This window comes from Chiloscyllium plagiosum, chromosome 15 (genome assembly GCF_004010195.1).
Source record: "Chiloscyllium plagiosum isolate BGI_BamShark_2017 chromosome 15, ASM401019v2, whole genome shotgun sequence".
In the NCBI taxonomy this organism is placed as follows: Eukaryota; Metazoa; Chordata; class Chondrichthyes; order Orectolobiformes; family Hemiscylliidae; genus Chiloscyllium; species Chiloscyllium plagiosum.
This window is the reverse complement of record NC_057724.1, coordinates 65,306,017-65,323,311: the sequence shown is the minus strand read 5'-3', so window position 1 is coordinate 65,323,311 and position 17,295 is coordinate 65,306,017. Positions and strand designations below refer to the sequence as shown.

The following is a 17,295-nucleotide window of genomic DNA, read 5'->3' as shown; positions in this document are numbered from 1 at the left end:
CTTCCTTCTAAAGTAAACATATTGGAAATTAAAATCTCTCTACAAGTAAAGCAAATTTTTCCTCGTATTTTCAGCATACCACTCAACATGTAATAGCTGCTACACCAGTTACTTCCCTTCCCAAATATAAACAATTGACTAAGACAAAGGCAAATTAAAGGTTATGAAAGCTACCAGGCACTGTTGCCCGGTGCCTCAAATTGTTTAGAAAACTTTCCCAGGAACAACGAAAACTGACTTAAGACATGGTAAATAGGTGTCCAGGGGCTCATTTGCTAAAAAGGATTCAGACAAGTGATTTACGCAGCATAGATTGCCAGCCCCCAAAATAGGGCATATCTACAAGTACTCAGAGGAGTGACCTTGTCAGGTAGCAGTGCCTGCCAGACAACTGTCTTCTTCAGATGAAAAAGACAACCCAGGGGAGAGAACCATGACACTTTGACGAGAAAGAAGGTTGCTGCCTTCACACAAGATTAGTTACAAAAAACTTCCTGTTCGTCCTCTGGTATAAGTGAATATACTGAATTGGCAAGAGTTGTGTATCTTTTTGTCTAGTTAACTAATGTATAAAATCTAACGTGCAGCTTCTTAAACTATCTGAAAATTTCTTGCAAGTGGATGACTACCTGCATTAGGTAGTTATGGTCACAAATCCACAAAAGCCAACATACATCATTTCTTAAGCTCAGATCAAATTATACTCAATACTCCAGATGTGATTTTGTCAAAGCCTTGTACGATTACAACAAGGCTTTCTTATTATTTGACTTGAAATCCCTCATTGTAACTTATATTACTTATTGCTGCAGATTACAGTGCTGAGGCAATAATGTAGAGAAAAGGATGAAAACTTTAAAGTGAGGAATTACAGTTACAGTTACCAATACTGCTCAGCAAGTACAGGAGTGACGACCGAATGGAATTATTGTTTCGGATAAGCTTATACTTATGGAGGATGAAGATGGAAGCCTGGCCTGGTCAACTTTGGAACAGATAACAATGACATGGATAGATACAAGAAGAAAATAAAGTAATAAAGTTGAAAACAGGTGAAGTAACAGATTTGGAAGTAGGCAACTTGGTGATGGATAGATTACAAGGTTGGAAGCTCCACTCTGGTTCAAATAGAATTATCAAAGTTATGAATACCCTGTTTCAGTTTCAGACAGTGATAATGCAGACATATGATATTAATGGTTAAGGAACCAAGTTTCTGTGAGGGCTGAAGACAACAGCTTTGAACTTCGAACAATTTGGTATATTAGTCATTTAAGAGGAGAACGATTTGGCCTTGATGATGCATTTCATTCACTATTCTTCTGAAAGAGTACCAAGCTTCCCTTCAGTCATATGTTTCAACAGTGATAATATTCAAGCTGGGCGAACAGAGTTCTAATTGGATATGATACAAAGGCAATGATTAATCAATGGTTGAAATAGCTTTGTTTTGCAAATTCCAAAGAAACAGCAAGTACACAAACTTGATGCAGCAGAAGAGGAGAAAGTAAGGTCTGCAGACGCTGGAGATCAAAGCTGAAACTTTATTGCTGGAACAGCACAGCAGGTCAGGCAGCATCTAGGGAACAGAAGATTCGACGTTTCGGGCACATGCCGAAGGGCATGTGCCCGAAACGTCGAATCTTCTGTTCCCTAGATGCTGCCTGACCTGCTGTGCTGTTCCAGCAATAAAGTTTCAGCTTTGATGCAGCAGAACCATCAACACCATTAGATTAGATACGGTTTTCCCTGTTTTGTGGAAAATGTTTCCCTGTTCTATCACTAATCCATCTAGGCATAAGTAATACCAAGAGGTTGCCAGTCTGAGCACATACCCACTGTCCAGGTCACGATCACTACAGCTAATAAGTAAACTGTACGCATCAGTAGGTACGTCTATGCCATCAATTCAGTTAGAACATGGAGTGCAGAATAAAAATAGTACAGTAGCAGCTTAACTTGTAACAAGCTCAGGTCTTAATGTCCTTAGCAAAGTCGCAAGGATTAAGATTAGAAATGCTGTTGAAAGTAAGCAAGTTTATACCACATGGGGACAAAGGCAAGTATTTACAGAACAAGTAATTTGTACATGAAGTAAGACTCAATGAGAACAAACAAGACTGTTCTCACTCATTTATATGGATTTCCTCCAGGTGATCCGGTTACCTCTCAGTCCAGGTGAGTTGGATTGGCTATGCTAAATTGCTCAGTGTCTAGGGATATGCAGGCTAGGTGGATTCATCATAGGAAATGCAGGGTTACAGGGATTGGGTAGTGGATGGGTCAGGATGGAATGCTCTTCAGACAATCAGTGTGGACTCAATGGGTTGACTGGCCTGCTTCCACACAGCAGAGATTCTATTATTCAGGCAGCACCAAAGTTCGAAGCCAGAAGGTGGTAAAATCCGGACGTGTGGAACCTTAGGGGATTCGCCCATTAACATAGGTCAGACAACTCAGTTGGCTGAGGAGGCCCACCTGTATCCTTGAGTTGCCTACAAATGCACTTTATGCAAGAATGTCTTCTATTCAACTTTTTCCAATTTTTGCATGTGTCTGATTTGTAAAAGGCATTGGAAATGTTCACTAATTTTCTTCTATTTAATGCACTATATTCAGAACAGTGCCATGCAGTCCACCATGTTGTTACTGCTATCCTAGTGGCCCAGCCAGTTTGCCAATAACTACTCCCCTTTCCAGCTGGATGAACTGGAGTTTCTTGACCTGCTGTGCTTTTCCAGCAACACATTTTTAAGCTCTGATGTCCAGCATCTGCAGTCCTCACTTTCTCCTGAACTGGAGTTGGGCATGTTCACTGCTGAGGCCACCTTGAATCAAATTAAGAGAGTTTCCTCAACATCAGGATGGAGAGCTATTCACATTATTTTCCTTGACTGACAGAATGCAAGCCTGACAAACTGTGCTGAGGTGTTCAGCATATATTACAAAATGGTTGATAAAGACTATAGTGGAATCTCTCAACCCTTTGCGATATCTGCTGTTTGCTTAATGCCACAGGTTTCCAGTTACTCAATCTTTCACTTGCTCTTTAAATCAACATAATCAGCCTTCTTACCAGGTTTAGCTATATTGCAGGTTTTAAACATCCTTTCACAGAAAGGTGTCAATGTCAAACAAGGCTTTGTCCAAAACTTCTTAATTTTGTACTTGCATGGCTTAACTCTGCAAATTGGTCAGTGCAGTCACACAAGTTTACACACATTCAGCTAAGTGGAGTTACCACTAGATGACTTCTCACTGGTGCAACACCTTTGAATTTACTATTCTGCCGATGGGAATGATTGACAGCTCTGACATAAATTGGAGCTCCCCATCAACAGATGTTGAGTCGTTGCAATTTCACTGAATGAAATTCATCATGTTTTCAAACATCTGTTTTCAGGATGGGAACATCAATGGCAAATCTAGTTATTTATTGGCCATTCCCAACTGACCTCGAGAAATGATAATCGGTTGCCCTAAATAATTAAAGGACAGTCAGCATGGTTTTCTATGAGGGAAACAGTGTCTCAAAAACTTGATTTGAGTTTTTTTTGAAGTAACCAAAAGAAACTGATGAGGGCAGAGCAGTAGTTGTTGTTTACTTGGACTTGAACAAAGACAAGGTAAACTAATTAGTGAAGTTAGATCATATGAAATTCTGGATGAGCTTGCCAATTGAATACAAAATTGGCTTTAATGGTAGAAGACAGAGGGTGGTAGTGGAGGGTTGTTTTTCAGACTGAAGGCCTGTGACCAACAGTGATCTGCAGGTATCAGTACTGGGTCCACTTTTGTTTGTCATTCATGTGAATAATTTGAATGAGAATACAGGAGGCATGGTTACTAAGTTTGCAGATGTCATCAAAATTAGTGGTATAGTGGACAGTGAAGAAAGTTATCGAAGATTACGAAGAGGTCTTGATCAATTGGTCAATGGGCTGAGTGACAGATGGAATTTAACTTAGATAAATACGAGGTATTAGAACAAAACATTTACAGCCCAGGAACAGGCCCTTCAGCCCTCCAAGCCTGAGTCGATCCAAATCCACTGTCTAAACCTATCGCCCAATTCCTAAGCAAATCTGTATCCCTCTGCTCCCCACCTACTCATGCATTTGTCCAGATGCTCCTGAAACAAACCTACCGTGCCTACCTCTGCAGGCAACATGCTCCAGACACCTACCACCCTCTGTCAAGTACTTTCCATGTGTACCCCCCTTAAAAACTTTTCTCCTCTCACCTTGAAGGTGTGACCTCACTCTGGGGAAAAAAAGCTTCTATCTACCCTGTCTATACCCTTTATGATTTTTTAGACTTCAATCAGGTCCCCTCTCAATCTCCTATTTCCTAATGAAAACAATCCTAACCTACTCAACCTCTCTTCATAGCTAGCACCTTCCATACCAGGCAACTTCCTCGTAAACCTTCTCCGCACCCTCTCCAAAGCATCCATATCCTTTTGGTAATGTGGCGACCAGAACTGTACACAGTATTCTAAATACGGCCAAACCAAAGTCTTGTACAATTTTAACATGACCTGCCAGCTCTTATACTCAATTCCCCATCCGACGAAGGCAAACATACCATATGCCTTCTTGACCACTCCATCCACCCGTGCAGCTACCTTCAGGGTACAATGGACCTGAACTCCCAGATCTCTCTGCTCATCAACTTTTCCCAAGGCTCTTCCATTTACAGTATAGTTTGCTCTAGAATTAGACTTGCCAAAAATCACCCCACATTTGCCTGGATTGAACGCCACCTGCCACTTCTCCGCCCAACTCTCCAGTCTACACTCTCCTATATTCTTTGACAGTCTCCTATGCTTTCTGCTACTCCACCAATCTTCGGGTCATCTGCAAACTTACTGATCAGACCAACAATGCCCTTTTCCAGATCATTTACGTATATCACAAATAACAGTGGCCCCAGCACTGATCCCTGTGGAACACCACTGGTCACCTTTATCCATTTAGAGAAACTCCCTTCAACTACTGCTCTCGGTCTCCTGTTACTCAACCAGTTCTTTATCCACCCAGCTAGAACGCCCCGCACACCATGTGACTTCACTTTCTCCATTAGTTTACCATGGGGAACCTTACCAAATGCCTTACTAAAGTCCATTAATATGACATCTATAGTCCTTCCTTCATTTATCAACTTGGTTCACTTCCTCAAAGAACTCTATTAAGTTGGCAAGGCACAATCTCCCCCACACAAAACTATGTTGCCTATCACTGATAAGCCCATTCTTTTCAAATATAAATAGATTTTCTCTCTCAGTACCTTCTCCAGCAACTTTCTCACCACTGATGCCAGGCTCACTGGTCTGTAGTTACCTGGAATATCCCTACCTACCCTTCTTGTACATGGGGACAACATAAGCAACCTTCCAGTCCTCCAACAGCTCACCTATGTTTAAGGATACTACAAAGATATCTGTCAGGGCCCCAGTTATTTCCTCTCTCACCTCCCTCAGCAACCGGGGATAAATCCCATTGGGTTGAATTGAACTGAATTTATTGTCACGGGTATCGAGGCACAGTGAAAAGCTTTGTCTTACAGGCAGATCACAGTTAAGTAACATAAATAGTAAATAATAGGTAAACAGCGGCAAAACCAAAAACACAGCTACAGGTGAATGTTAAGTGTTTGAGAGTCAATTCAGTATTCTAACAATATTCAAACTGTTGCTAAACCGGCTGGTGCGTGCGTTCAGGCTTCTGTACCTTCCCGATGGTAGAGGTTGAAAAAAAAAATCATTGCCAGGGTGGGATGGATCTTTGAGATGTTGGCAACCACTCCTTGACAGTGGGCCTGGTAGATGGATTTGAGGGATGGGAGGTTGGTCTTTGTGATTGCCCAGGCTGAGTTCACCACTCTCTATAACCATCTCCAATCTTGAATGGTACAGTTGCCATACCAGGTAGTGATACATTGACAGAATGCTCTCGATGGCGCATCTATAAAAATTGGCAAGGGTATTCACCGTCATGCCAAATTTCCTCAGCTGCCTGAAGAACAGACGTTGTTGGGTCTTTGCAACCTGTGCATCCACATGAAGAGTCCAAGAAAGCTTGTTGTGGCTGACCACTCCCAGGAGCTTGACACTATCCACTTGTTCCACCTCTGTGCTGTTAATGTGTAGGGGGGGCATGAGTAACATCCCGCCGAAAGTCAATAATGAGTTCCTTGGTTTTGCTGGCATTGAGAGCTGGGTAGTTCTCAGTGCACCATTTTTCCAGGTCTTCCACCTCCCATCTGTAGTGTCGCCATCTGAGATTCAACTGACTATAGTGGTGTCATCAACGAACTTGTAAATGGCATTAGTTTGGTATTTGGTGATGCAGTCATAGGTATACAATAAGTAGGGGGCTGAGTACACACCCCTGGGGGGCTCGTGTTGAGTATTAGTGAGGATGAAATATTGTCCCCAGTCTTCACTGATTGTGGCCTGTGGGTCAGAAAACTGAGGGTCCAGTTGCAGAGAGTGGGGCTTAGTCCGAGATCACTAAGTTTAGTGATCAGTCGAGGGGATAATAGTGTTGAAGGCAATGAGTAGGATTCTTACATAGCTGTTCTTGGTGTCAAGATGTTCTCGGGAGGAGTGAAGGGCAAGCGATATGGCATCTGATGTGGATCTGTTGGTCTTACTGGCAAATTGGAGTGGGTCAAGAGTCGTGGGGAGGCTGGAGTTAATTAATACCATGACCAGCCTTTCCAGGTACTTCATGATCACCAAGGTTAAAACCACTGGGCAGTAGTCATTGAGACATATTACATAACCCTTCTTAGGCACAGGGATGACGTTGGCCCTCTTGAAACAGGCAGGGATAGTAGCCTGCTGCAGGGAGAGGTTGAAGATGTCTGAGAAGTCCTCTGCCAGTTGATTTGCGCACTCTCAGTGGGCTGCCTGGTTCTCAGTCTGGTCCCATCGCTTTCCTGGAATTCACACAAAGGAAAACTGATCTGACCTCTGATGCAGTAACTGTTAGGATAGGTTCGTCTGGACTTGTCGGAATAGGAGTTACCTCTTCGCCAAAATTCTGCTCAAAGTGAGCATAGGTGTTGAGACGATCTGGGAGGGTTCCATCATCGTCTGCTATCTCTCATAGTCTCTTTTTAGAACTTGTGATGTCATTCAGTCCTTGCCATAGTTGCCTGGTGTGTGTGTGGGGCTCTAGTTTGGATCGGTATTGGTCCTTGGCTATCTTAATGGCTCTGCGAAGGTCATACTTGGATTCCTTATATTTGAATGTGTCTCCTGATCTGAAGGCTCACACCTGGTTTTTAGCAGGTTCGGTATGTCCTGATTCATCTCAGATTTCCTGTTGTCGGACACTGACTTCCTCAGTATGCAGTCCACCACACAGTTGCTGATAAAGTCTGTGACGGTAATGGTGTACTCGTCCAAGGTACCTGTGGACTGTTTGAACATGGCCCAATCAGCTGATTCCAGATAGCACCGGAGTTGACCCTCTGCCTCCACTGACTAGCACTGGACCTGTATCCACAAGGTGGTCTCCTGCTTGAGCTTTTGCCTGTAAGCCGGGAGAAGTAGCATGGCATGGTGGCCGGAGTTCCTGAAATGAGGGTGGAGGGTGGTGTAGAAGGCAACTGTCACAGTAGTGTAGCAGTGGTCTAAAATGTTCAGACCCCTAGTGGGGCGGGTAATGTTCTGGTGGTAGTTGGGCAACACCTTCCTTAGTTTGTCTTGATTGGAGTCACCAGTTACAATAAACAGGGCCTTGGGATGTTCCATCTCCAGGGTGTTAGTGGTGGAGTACAGCACATCCAGAGCTTCTTCAACCTTTGCTTGTGGCAATATGTACACAGCAGTTCATATAGCAGCGGTAGATTCCAGTGGTAGATAAAAGGGGTGGTATTTGATGGTGAGGTGTTCAAGGTTTGGGGAGCAATGGCTGCCCAGGGTTGCAATGTCCGTGCCCCACAATTTGTTGATTAAAGAGCAAACCCCTCCACCCTTTGTCTTACCAGAGGACGCTATGCAGTCCATACAATGGATAGAAAAACCATCAACCTGAAGTGTGCAGTCTGGAATGGATGGGTTGAGCCAGATTTCTATGAAGCAGAGTGCGCAGCAGTCCTGCAGTTCACGCTGGAAGCTGAGCAGTGATCTGAGTTTGTCCATCTTGCTCTCAAGAGATTGTACCTTTGCTAGGAGTAAGCTAGGAAAAAGAGTCTTGAAACTACGTAGTCTCAGTCTTACTAGCAGGACGGCATGCTTACCTCGCTTCCTCGCAGGTTTCTTACATTTGAGTAGTCTGGTCGTTTGGTGGAGTGGATTCTGACTGCTTCCAGTAACATTATCCTTCCTCGGAATATGTGGAGCAAGTAGGTTGCAGTTTGGTGTATTTTTGCAGAGGACTCAGTGTAGCAGGTATTTTCCTGTGTGGTTTTTTACCAGAGGGAGTTTGCTTAGGACCCAGTGGAGAAGGTAAGTTCCTGCTAGTGTTCAGATTTGTCCAGTTCGATCCTAGTTTCAGTGGCTGATGATTTGTTGCTCCAGCCACGTTTTTTGCAGAGGTGTTTGGGCTGCTTACCTGGTAAGTTCTGATAGATTTCATGTCAGGCAGGTGCCTTATGAGGTTGGGCATGGTCCTGGGGATTTGTCCACCTTAATATCCTCTAGCCTACACAACACATCTTCCCTCCTTATGTCAATGTGATCCAGAGTGAACAAACTTCCATCTCTAATCTCAACATTCATCACCTCCCATTCCTCAGTGAACACTGATGCAAAGTAATCATTGAGAATCACACCCATTTTCTCAGATTCAACACAACCTTCCTTCCTTATCCTTTAGTGGACCAACTCTTTCTCCGATTACCCTCTTGCTTCTTATATAAGAATAAAAGGCCTTGGGATTCTCCTTAATTCTGCTCACTAAAGTTAGTTCATGACCCTTTTTAGCCTGCATGATTCCTTGTTTAAGATTGGTCCTAGTCTCCCGATATTCCTCCAATGCCAGTTCTGTTTTTTTTAAGATTAGATTACTTACAGTGTGGAAACAGGCCCTTCAGCCCAACAAGTCCACACCGACCCACCAAAGCACAACCCACCCAGACCCATTCCCCTACATTTACCCCTTCACTTAACACTACGGGCAATTTAGCATGGCCAATTCACCTAACCTGCACATTTTTGGATTGTGGGAGGAAACCGGTGCACCCGGAGAAAACCCACGCAGACAATGTACAAACTCCACACAGAGTTGCCTGAGATGGGAATTGAACCCGGGTCTCTGGCACTGTGAGACGGCAGTGCTAACCAATGTGCCATTGTTAGCTGCCTGGGCCTTATGTACGTTTCATGTATTGCATTTTGGTAAAACATACTCTGAACTTGGACAGGGTCCTTGAGGTTTAGAAACAATTCTTTGAAATTTGCAGCACAGGTATGGAAGGTAGTTATGAAGGCATTTGGCATATTTGCCTTCATTGCACAGGCCTTTGAGTACAGGAGTTAGGACATCATGTTGAGGATGTACAGAACATTGGTTAGGCCGCTCTGGAGTAGTGTGCCCAGTTCTGGCTGCCCTGTTATAGAAAGCTATCAAACTTGAAAAAGTTCAGAAGAGATTTACCAGGATCTTGCCAGGAATGGGGATTTAAGTTATAAAAATAGGCTGGGACTTTTTTAAAAAATTGGAGTGTTGGAGATTGAGGGGTGACCTTAGAGGTTTATAGGGTCATGAGGGGCATGGGTAAGGTGAATAGCAAAGGTCTTTTGCCTAACATGGGAGCATTCAAAACTAGGGGCGTATTTTTAAAGTGAGAGGAGAAAAATTTAATAAAAAATGAAGGGCAACGATTTCTTTTAAAAAAAAGACAGGGAGTGGCTCATGTGTGGAATGAACTGGCACAGGAAATGGTGGATGCAGGTACAGTTACAAAATTGAATAGACATTTGGATAAAGACACAAATGGGAATGGTTTGGAGAGATGTGGGCCAAATGCAGACATGTGGGACTAGTTTATTGAGAACATGGTCGGTATGGACTAGTTGGACCGAAGGGTCTGTTTCCATACTACATGACTCGATGACTATTTCTGAAGCAAATAGAATGTAGGTTTATCCACAAGTCCTGTTAGAAAAGGAGTTCTACCCAGTGACAGTGAGAAAGTAACACTACGCTTTTTAAATTTTTCAGGTGGCACAGTGGCTCAGTGGTTAGCACTGCTGCCTCACAGCACCAGGGTCCCAGGTTAGATTCCAGCCTTGACGACTGTGTGTAGGGTTTGCACATTCTCCTAGTGTCTGTGTGGGTTTCCTCCGGGTGCTCCGGTTTCCTCAGGTTAGGTAAATTGGCCATGTTAAATTGCCCATAGTCTTAGGTGCATTAGTCAGAGGGAACTGGGACTGGGTGGGTTACTCTTCAGAGGGTCGGTATGGACTTGTTGGGCCGAAGGGCCTGTTTCCGTACTGTAGGTAACCTAATCTAAATGAGAATGGCATGAAGCTTTGTGAAACGAGTTGTGGTGTTTTCAAGGTTCTGCTGTCTTGTTCTTCTATCTGATAGAGTACTGGTTTGCAAGATGCTGTCAAAAGAGGTTTGACTAGTTGTCCCATTGTCTCTTGATGATAGACACTGCTGAGTGTGTAAAATTTGGTGCACAAGATACTGTGTTGTCCTGGAATTGACTATCTTCTTGATTGTTACTCACTTTGGCAGGTGCAGAGTATTCAAACATATTCTTGACATATGTTGTTTAATTGTTAAGCTTTAGAAAGTTTGGAAGGGAATTACTCAAGGCAAAATTCAGACTCTGCCCTGTGTTCTTGTAGCCATTCTATTTATGCAGCTCGGCCACTTAAAGTTTGATCAATCGCAACCCTTAGGATCAGATGGTGAGGGTTTCAGCAGTGGTAAGATCACTGGATGTCAGTGAGATGGTTAGGATTCCCACAAATTGGATTAATTTCTAAAAACTAAATGAACTGCGGATGCTTTAAGTCAAAAACAAAAACAAAATTTGCTGGAAAAGCTCAGTAGGTCTGGCAGCATCTGTGGAGAGAAATCAGAGTTAACGTTTCAGATCAAGTCACCCTTCCTCAGAATGGGATTAACTATCTGCAATTTGTGCAGCATAAAATGATACTTTTCTGCCCAAGCTCAAATGTCCAGACCTTGCTGGTGTGATGAAGGCACATGATTTATTAGGAAACTTGGGTCCTAAAATACACGGAACAACATACTGCTTTAAACTTGATTAGTACTTTTTATTGTGCTGAAGAGTGAAGGAAGTAGTTTTAATTTCATTCATATTCTGAGCATGGTGACAGGTTATCTGAAGTTTGCATTATATGTATCTTTAAAACCCTTAAGGCGAATAGTTCAGTCCATTAGGAACAAGAGTAGAAGAGAAAATTAAAATAACACTATTGCCTAGCTCCAGCAGCCCACAGTCTCAAAGGCAGAATCATCCAGGTGGTCAGGCAGTATGTGCAGGTTGATTCAGAGCAAAAAGTAGTATTAAAAAAAAAGTAGCAAGTAGTACAGAACAAAAACTCCAGAAGCGGAGGGTATGGAAAATTCAAGTGTTTGCTCTGAAAGTATCTAGAATTCAGTAAGAAAGAGAACTCCAGAAACAAATTTCAAATGTATCAACTGAATAAGCTTATTTAAAGTGAATAAAAGATGATCCTTCACTGGGGCTTCGTATAAGCAGGGTTATGCAGAAGGTAAAAGGGTTGAATCTTTACTTGCGATAACTGTGGCTAGATGGTTTTGAATAGTTTGTACATAGAGAGCAGTAGTTTGTTGCTTTTCTCTTTTGTGATAAACTTTGATTATCTTTTTTACCCCCCCCAAAGTATCTTGGTTATTTCTTGAAAATATATTCAGTGAATGCTCACCAAGCTAAACAAATAGCAAAAATAGAACCTATGGTCAAGTCAGTGATACTGGTCAAAGTGAAACCTATCAGATGGTATCATATTAGCTGCATGCAGGCATGGACTACTTCATTAACTAAGAAGTAGTGATTAGAATTAAGCACTCCCCTACTTAGAGTCAGAGGTACAGCATGGAAACAGACCCTTTGGTCCAACTCGTCCATGCCAATCAGATACCCTAATCTAAGCTAGTCCCATTTGCCAGTACTTGGTCCATTTCCTTCTAAACCCTTCCTATTAATATACCCATCCAGATGCCTTTTAAATGCTGTAATTGAACCAGCCTCCACCATTTCATCTGGCAGCTCATTCCATTCATTTACCACCCTCTGCGTGAAAAGGTTGCCCCTTAGATCTCTTTTATATCTTTCCCCTATCACCCTAAACCTATGCCCTCTAGTTCTGCACACCCCCACCTCAGGGAAAAGACCATCTATTTATCCTATCCATGCCCCTCATGATTTTATACATTTCTAGAAGGTCACCCCACAGCCTCCAATGCTCCAAGGAAAACAGCCCCAGTCTATTCAGCCTCTCCTTATAGCTCAAATCCTCCAACCCTGGCAACATCATCTAATTCTGACGGAGGAAAGATAATTGACAGTCAGAGTTGAAGACAGTTGAGCCAAAGATGATATTAAGAGGAACTCGGCAGTTATACCGTAGTGGCAATGTCCCTATATCAGAGCCAGGAGGTCCTGTTTCAAGTCCCATCTGCTCCAGAGTTAAGCAATAACATTTTTGAATTGATTAGAAAATATCTATTATGAGGAACTTGGGGCTCTTGTGTTGCAGTGGTTGTGCTACTTCTCAGCCAGGAAGCCTGGGCTGAAGGTACTACAATTTTTGGTCAATGTATGATTCACAAGTAACTTGTCATTTCTGAACTTGTGATCTTAATGACAGGTATATTTTGTTAACTCAGTATGAGAAACTTAGATTAGTTTCCCGACAGGCCATTTGGCCCAACATGCCCATACCAACTCTCCGGAGGAACCCACCCAGACCCATTCTTTACCCCTGACTACTGCATCTACCACTATGGGCAATTTAGCATGACCAATTCACCTGACCTGCACATCTTTGGATTGTTGGAGGAAACCCATGCAGACACAGGGAGAAGGTGCAAACTCCACACAGACAGTCGCCCAAGGCAGGAATTGAACACAGGTCCATGGTACTGTGAGGCAGCAGTGCTAACCACTGAGCCACCGTGTTGCCCTTTACTCCTTAAAATATCTCTATGACTTGCAAGCTACAAAACTTGAAAGGGTTCAGAAAAGATTTACAAGGACTAGCGAGTTTTGAGAAGATTTGTAGCTCACGTTGAGGTTTTGGATGTAGGTTTGCTCACTGAGCTGGAAGGTTCATTTCCAGACGTTTAGCTACCCTACTAGGTAACATCTTCAGTATTTCAGTACCCACACAAATAGAAAGCAGGAATTTTCAACATTGCTTCACCTGAAGCCCACTGAAGATTATACCTAGTAGGATAACGAAATGTCTGGAAATGAACCTTCCAGCTCAGCGAGCAAACCTACATCCAAAACCTCAACGTGAGCTACAAATCTTCTCAAAACTCGCTAATCCTTGTTAATCTTTTCTGAACCCTTTCAAGTTTTAAAACATTGTTCCTATAGGAGGGAGATCAGAATAGCACATAATATTCTGGAAGTGGCCAAACCAATGTCCTGTACACATGCAACATGACCTCCCTACTCCTATACTCATGTTCTGACCAATAAAGGAAAGCGTACCAAACACTTTCTTTATTATCCTATCTACCTGAGACTCCACTTTCAAGGAACTATGAACCTACACTCCAACATCTTTTTGTTCAGCAACACTGCCCAGTGTTGAATAATTTTTAACTCATCTTGGAGAAAAAAATGATACTTCCTTCATGGAGTAGATTAAAGAAATCAACTTTATTTGTTATTCATCTCATCTTTCCACCATCCCCAAATCTAAATATTTCCAGTAGATTTCCAGAAAATTATTATACTTTTCATTACACTGCAAATGCAGGCTTCAAAGAAATTCAGCATGTTGCCCTGAGCGTTCTAGCTTAATTCATTCATGTCCCATGGCAAGCTACCAATAGTACTGATGAAACTGGACTATTGGTCAATTTCAAGCTGGCACCCCATTTCCCCATGGCTAGTTCCTCAATCGTGAGCAAATTACTGCAGATCGAGGGATTTCCTTTCCACAAACGAGAGCCTGCCAGCCTTCTCTGAATGGTTGGGTGCGTGATCTCTATTTTTCCCTGCATGGGGCAAAACTAATTGCAGGGAAATGATGATGGGAATATGCCCTTAAATTAGTCATTAGTCAGGACCAGAAGATGCTGCCAATGGAATCCCAAGAAAGGCGGCTTAAGAGGTAAAAGAGGTTTAATGTGCATAGTCATTTCTAAGGTAGAGGGGCTTAGGAGTTTTGTTCTTGAGGAGAAGCATGATGACAGATTCAAAGGAAGGCCGCGTGGAGTTTTGGTGGGAGGGAAAGCGATGGAACATTTATATACAAAGATGGAGAATCTGTGTAGTTAGCAGTTATTAGGAATGAGTAGGGAGCAGGAAGGTGGGCTAACTGATAAGGAGAGTTTGGACAGGAGAGGAGGGAAGAGGAGAACTAGGAGGCAGAATTGAATTAATGGTTAATCAGGTGGAAACTTTAGAGGAAGTGGTGGGTTGGTGGCGGGCAGGGTGGAGGGGAGAGGGTGGGAAGAGAGGAAAGCAGATGAACAAACAGTCTTGATTTTTGTAATACAAAAGAAAAATCCATGAACTCACTGCATTTATTGTTGGAGTTAAGGCTTCTAAGAGAAGAGGGACAGTTGAAGAGAAGCTGCCTATTACCACTGTCTTCCTGGATATCTTAGAATAGCAGACAGTTTTTGAGTGATGGAACCCATTGTGTGATAATGCTTTTTGAGATTTAGTCAGATCTTGTGAAGAATTGCTAATCTATTTAACAATTAACTTTTTAACTGCTGGTTAAATACTTTGTCTTCAACAGTTAAAAAGGATTAATGTCTAATGGATTTGGAACAATATAAAAATACAATATTTTATCAAAAAATTGGTTTAATCTTTCAGTACAATTGCTGTAAAGCTTTGTGGTCCATAGAAACTATTCCACTCAGACAGAGCTTCACAAACTCAAAAAAGAAATGAATTTCAACAAAACAATGAGCACATGATTTAGAAAGCAGTTCAATTTTACAAACTTGATGCAAAGAAAAATCTATATTCCTTAAAGTGCAATACGAACAAGTTTGTTTTCTTTACCCTGTACTCCATGGAGAAGAGTCTGATGCCTCACCCTGAGTTAACATGTGTATATTAGGACCATGGGGGCTTCCCACTAGAACAGTAGGTGTTGTCGGTGTCCGTTGAGGTGTACTAATTATCTAAATAGGAAATGGAAGAAATAGAAAGGGATTAAAAATTGTTTAAACAAACAAGACAGTTTAAAGATAACAGCACCATCTTTGACTTATCATCTCAAATTGAAATTGATTCTCAATGAGATCATATTAGCTTAAAGATTAAATACATAGTAAAATGTATATTCTCTGTAGAAAAGTCAGAAAACAACATACTTCAATTGCGATGCATGACATTTCAAGAGCAATGAGTAGAGGGGTTCTCCTGTGCAGAACAATTTGCGAAGATGTATGGTATAACATTTTTTTAAAATGAACTCCTGGTCTTACAGTGTATGAGAGTAAACAGATATATTATTGTATGGTACACTGAAAGCATCACATGATGTTTTACGCAGAAAGGAAACGGCCTAGTCTTTGATTTCTCCATCAATGGTCGATTAGGACTAACTTCTTCGAACAGAAGAATGTTAGAGCATGGAATATTTAAGATAGAAATCATTTCAATGCAAGGTAAAATTGGATAAATATTTGAACTGTGGGAGGAAAAATGGCCATAGTTGGAAAGTTAGGGTTTGCTTCAATTGATTTAGCAAGCAACATCCTTTTATTTGCAAATTGCTAAGCCATATCCTTTTCTGAGCTATCCTTAACTAGGTTTTCTTGTAATAAACACAACCCCAGGAACAAAACAAAAAGGGACTTATTTTCTGGTCTTTGTCAAAGCTGATCAGAAGCCAATTACTGGAAGAACAAAAGAACAGTTTAGGCAACTTTCCGGAAGGAACCAGGAAGTTAATACCTCAAAGTTTTGTATATAAAAAAAGTGATAATTAGCTCAAATTAAAAAGTACTAAACCAAGCAATTTCAATCCTCTTTTTCCAACAATTTTAACCCTATTCCCAATTATATTTTTACTCCTTATAACATTCCCTGTTGAAATAAAATATCATTAATATCAAAAATCATCAACAGACATAAATGAAGATAATGAGTGCTGGTAGCCTAACCACCTAGGTGTATGTGAGAGCCAGCATAAGAAATGGTGGGTAAATAGTGTATAGGGGAGAGAGCGGATAGTCAAGCTTAATGCATTCAGGAAGTGTTATGGAATTAGTGATGTTGAATAAAATCTCAGGGAGAGACATAGTGGAACATGTCCAGTCCCTATGGATCAACAAGCATAACACTGACCCCTGTTTATAAAGTAGGAGAATATTACATGGTATAACACATTAAAGAATGCCATATTAAAAATGAAAACTATCAGGTTTGATGAGATCACAAGCACAGTATTGCATCCTGTTTTATTTACTAAGATCATGAGAAACATTCCTCTCATGAGTAACCTTGCAGGTGATGATGTTTCCATACATCTGCTGCCTTCGTCTTTCTGAATGGTAGATTTAGAAGGTGCTGTTGAAAGAGATTAGATAAGGAGCCACAGTGCAACCTTTAGATTATATACATTACTACAACTTGGCCTTGCTGGTGGGGTGAGTGAGTGTTTTACGTGACAAGACATTTTTATCCTGAAGGGATTCACGCTATTTTGAATGAAGATGGAGCTGCACTCACCCAGACGAGTGGGGAATACTCTATTGCACTTCTAACTTAACTGCATTGTGGTTAACAGACAGGATTTTGGAAGTCTGAGCCAAGTAAGTATTGCTCGAGTATTACCCAGCCCATGACCTGCTCTCACAGCTACAGTATTTATATAGCTAGTCCAGCTCAGTTTCTGGGAGAAAGTGAGGTCTGCAGATGCTGGAGATCAAAGTTGAAACTTTATTGCTGGAACAGCACAGCAGGTCAGGCAGCATCCAGGGAACAGGAGATTCAAAGCTCAGTTTCTGGTCAATAGTAACCTGAAGACTCTTGATATTGGGTTTTAGCAATGCTATTTCCACTGACTGTCAAAGGGAGATTCTCACATATTGAAGATGGTAGTTGTCTCACACAAGTGCCAGGCAATGTCAT

The 17,295-nt window shown here is 41.9% G+C and overlaps 1 protein-coding gene across 5 annotated transcripts in view; it reads right to left on the bottom strand.

Moving 5' to 3' along the window:
- LOC122557396 (transcription factor Dp-1-like) overlaps positions 1-17,295 on the bottom strand; it is a 58,798-nt gene that overhangs the window by 25,798 nt on the left and 15,705 nt on the right. For all 5 annotated transcript variants that reach the window (XM_043705061.1, XM_043705060.1, XM_043705063.1 and 2 more), the window contains one exon: positions 15,217-15,338. In XM_043705061.1, the coding sequence (XP_043560996.1) occupies positions 15,217-15,338 (122 nt within the window). The remainder of the gene's footprint in view (positions 1-15,216; positions 15,339-17,295) is intronic.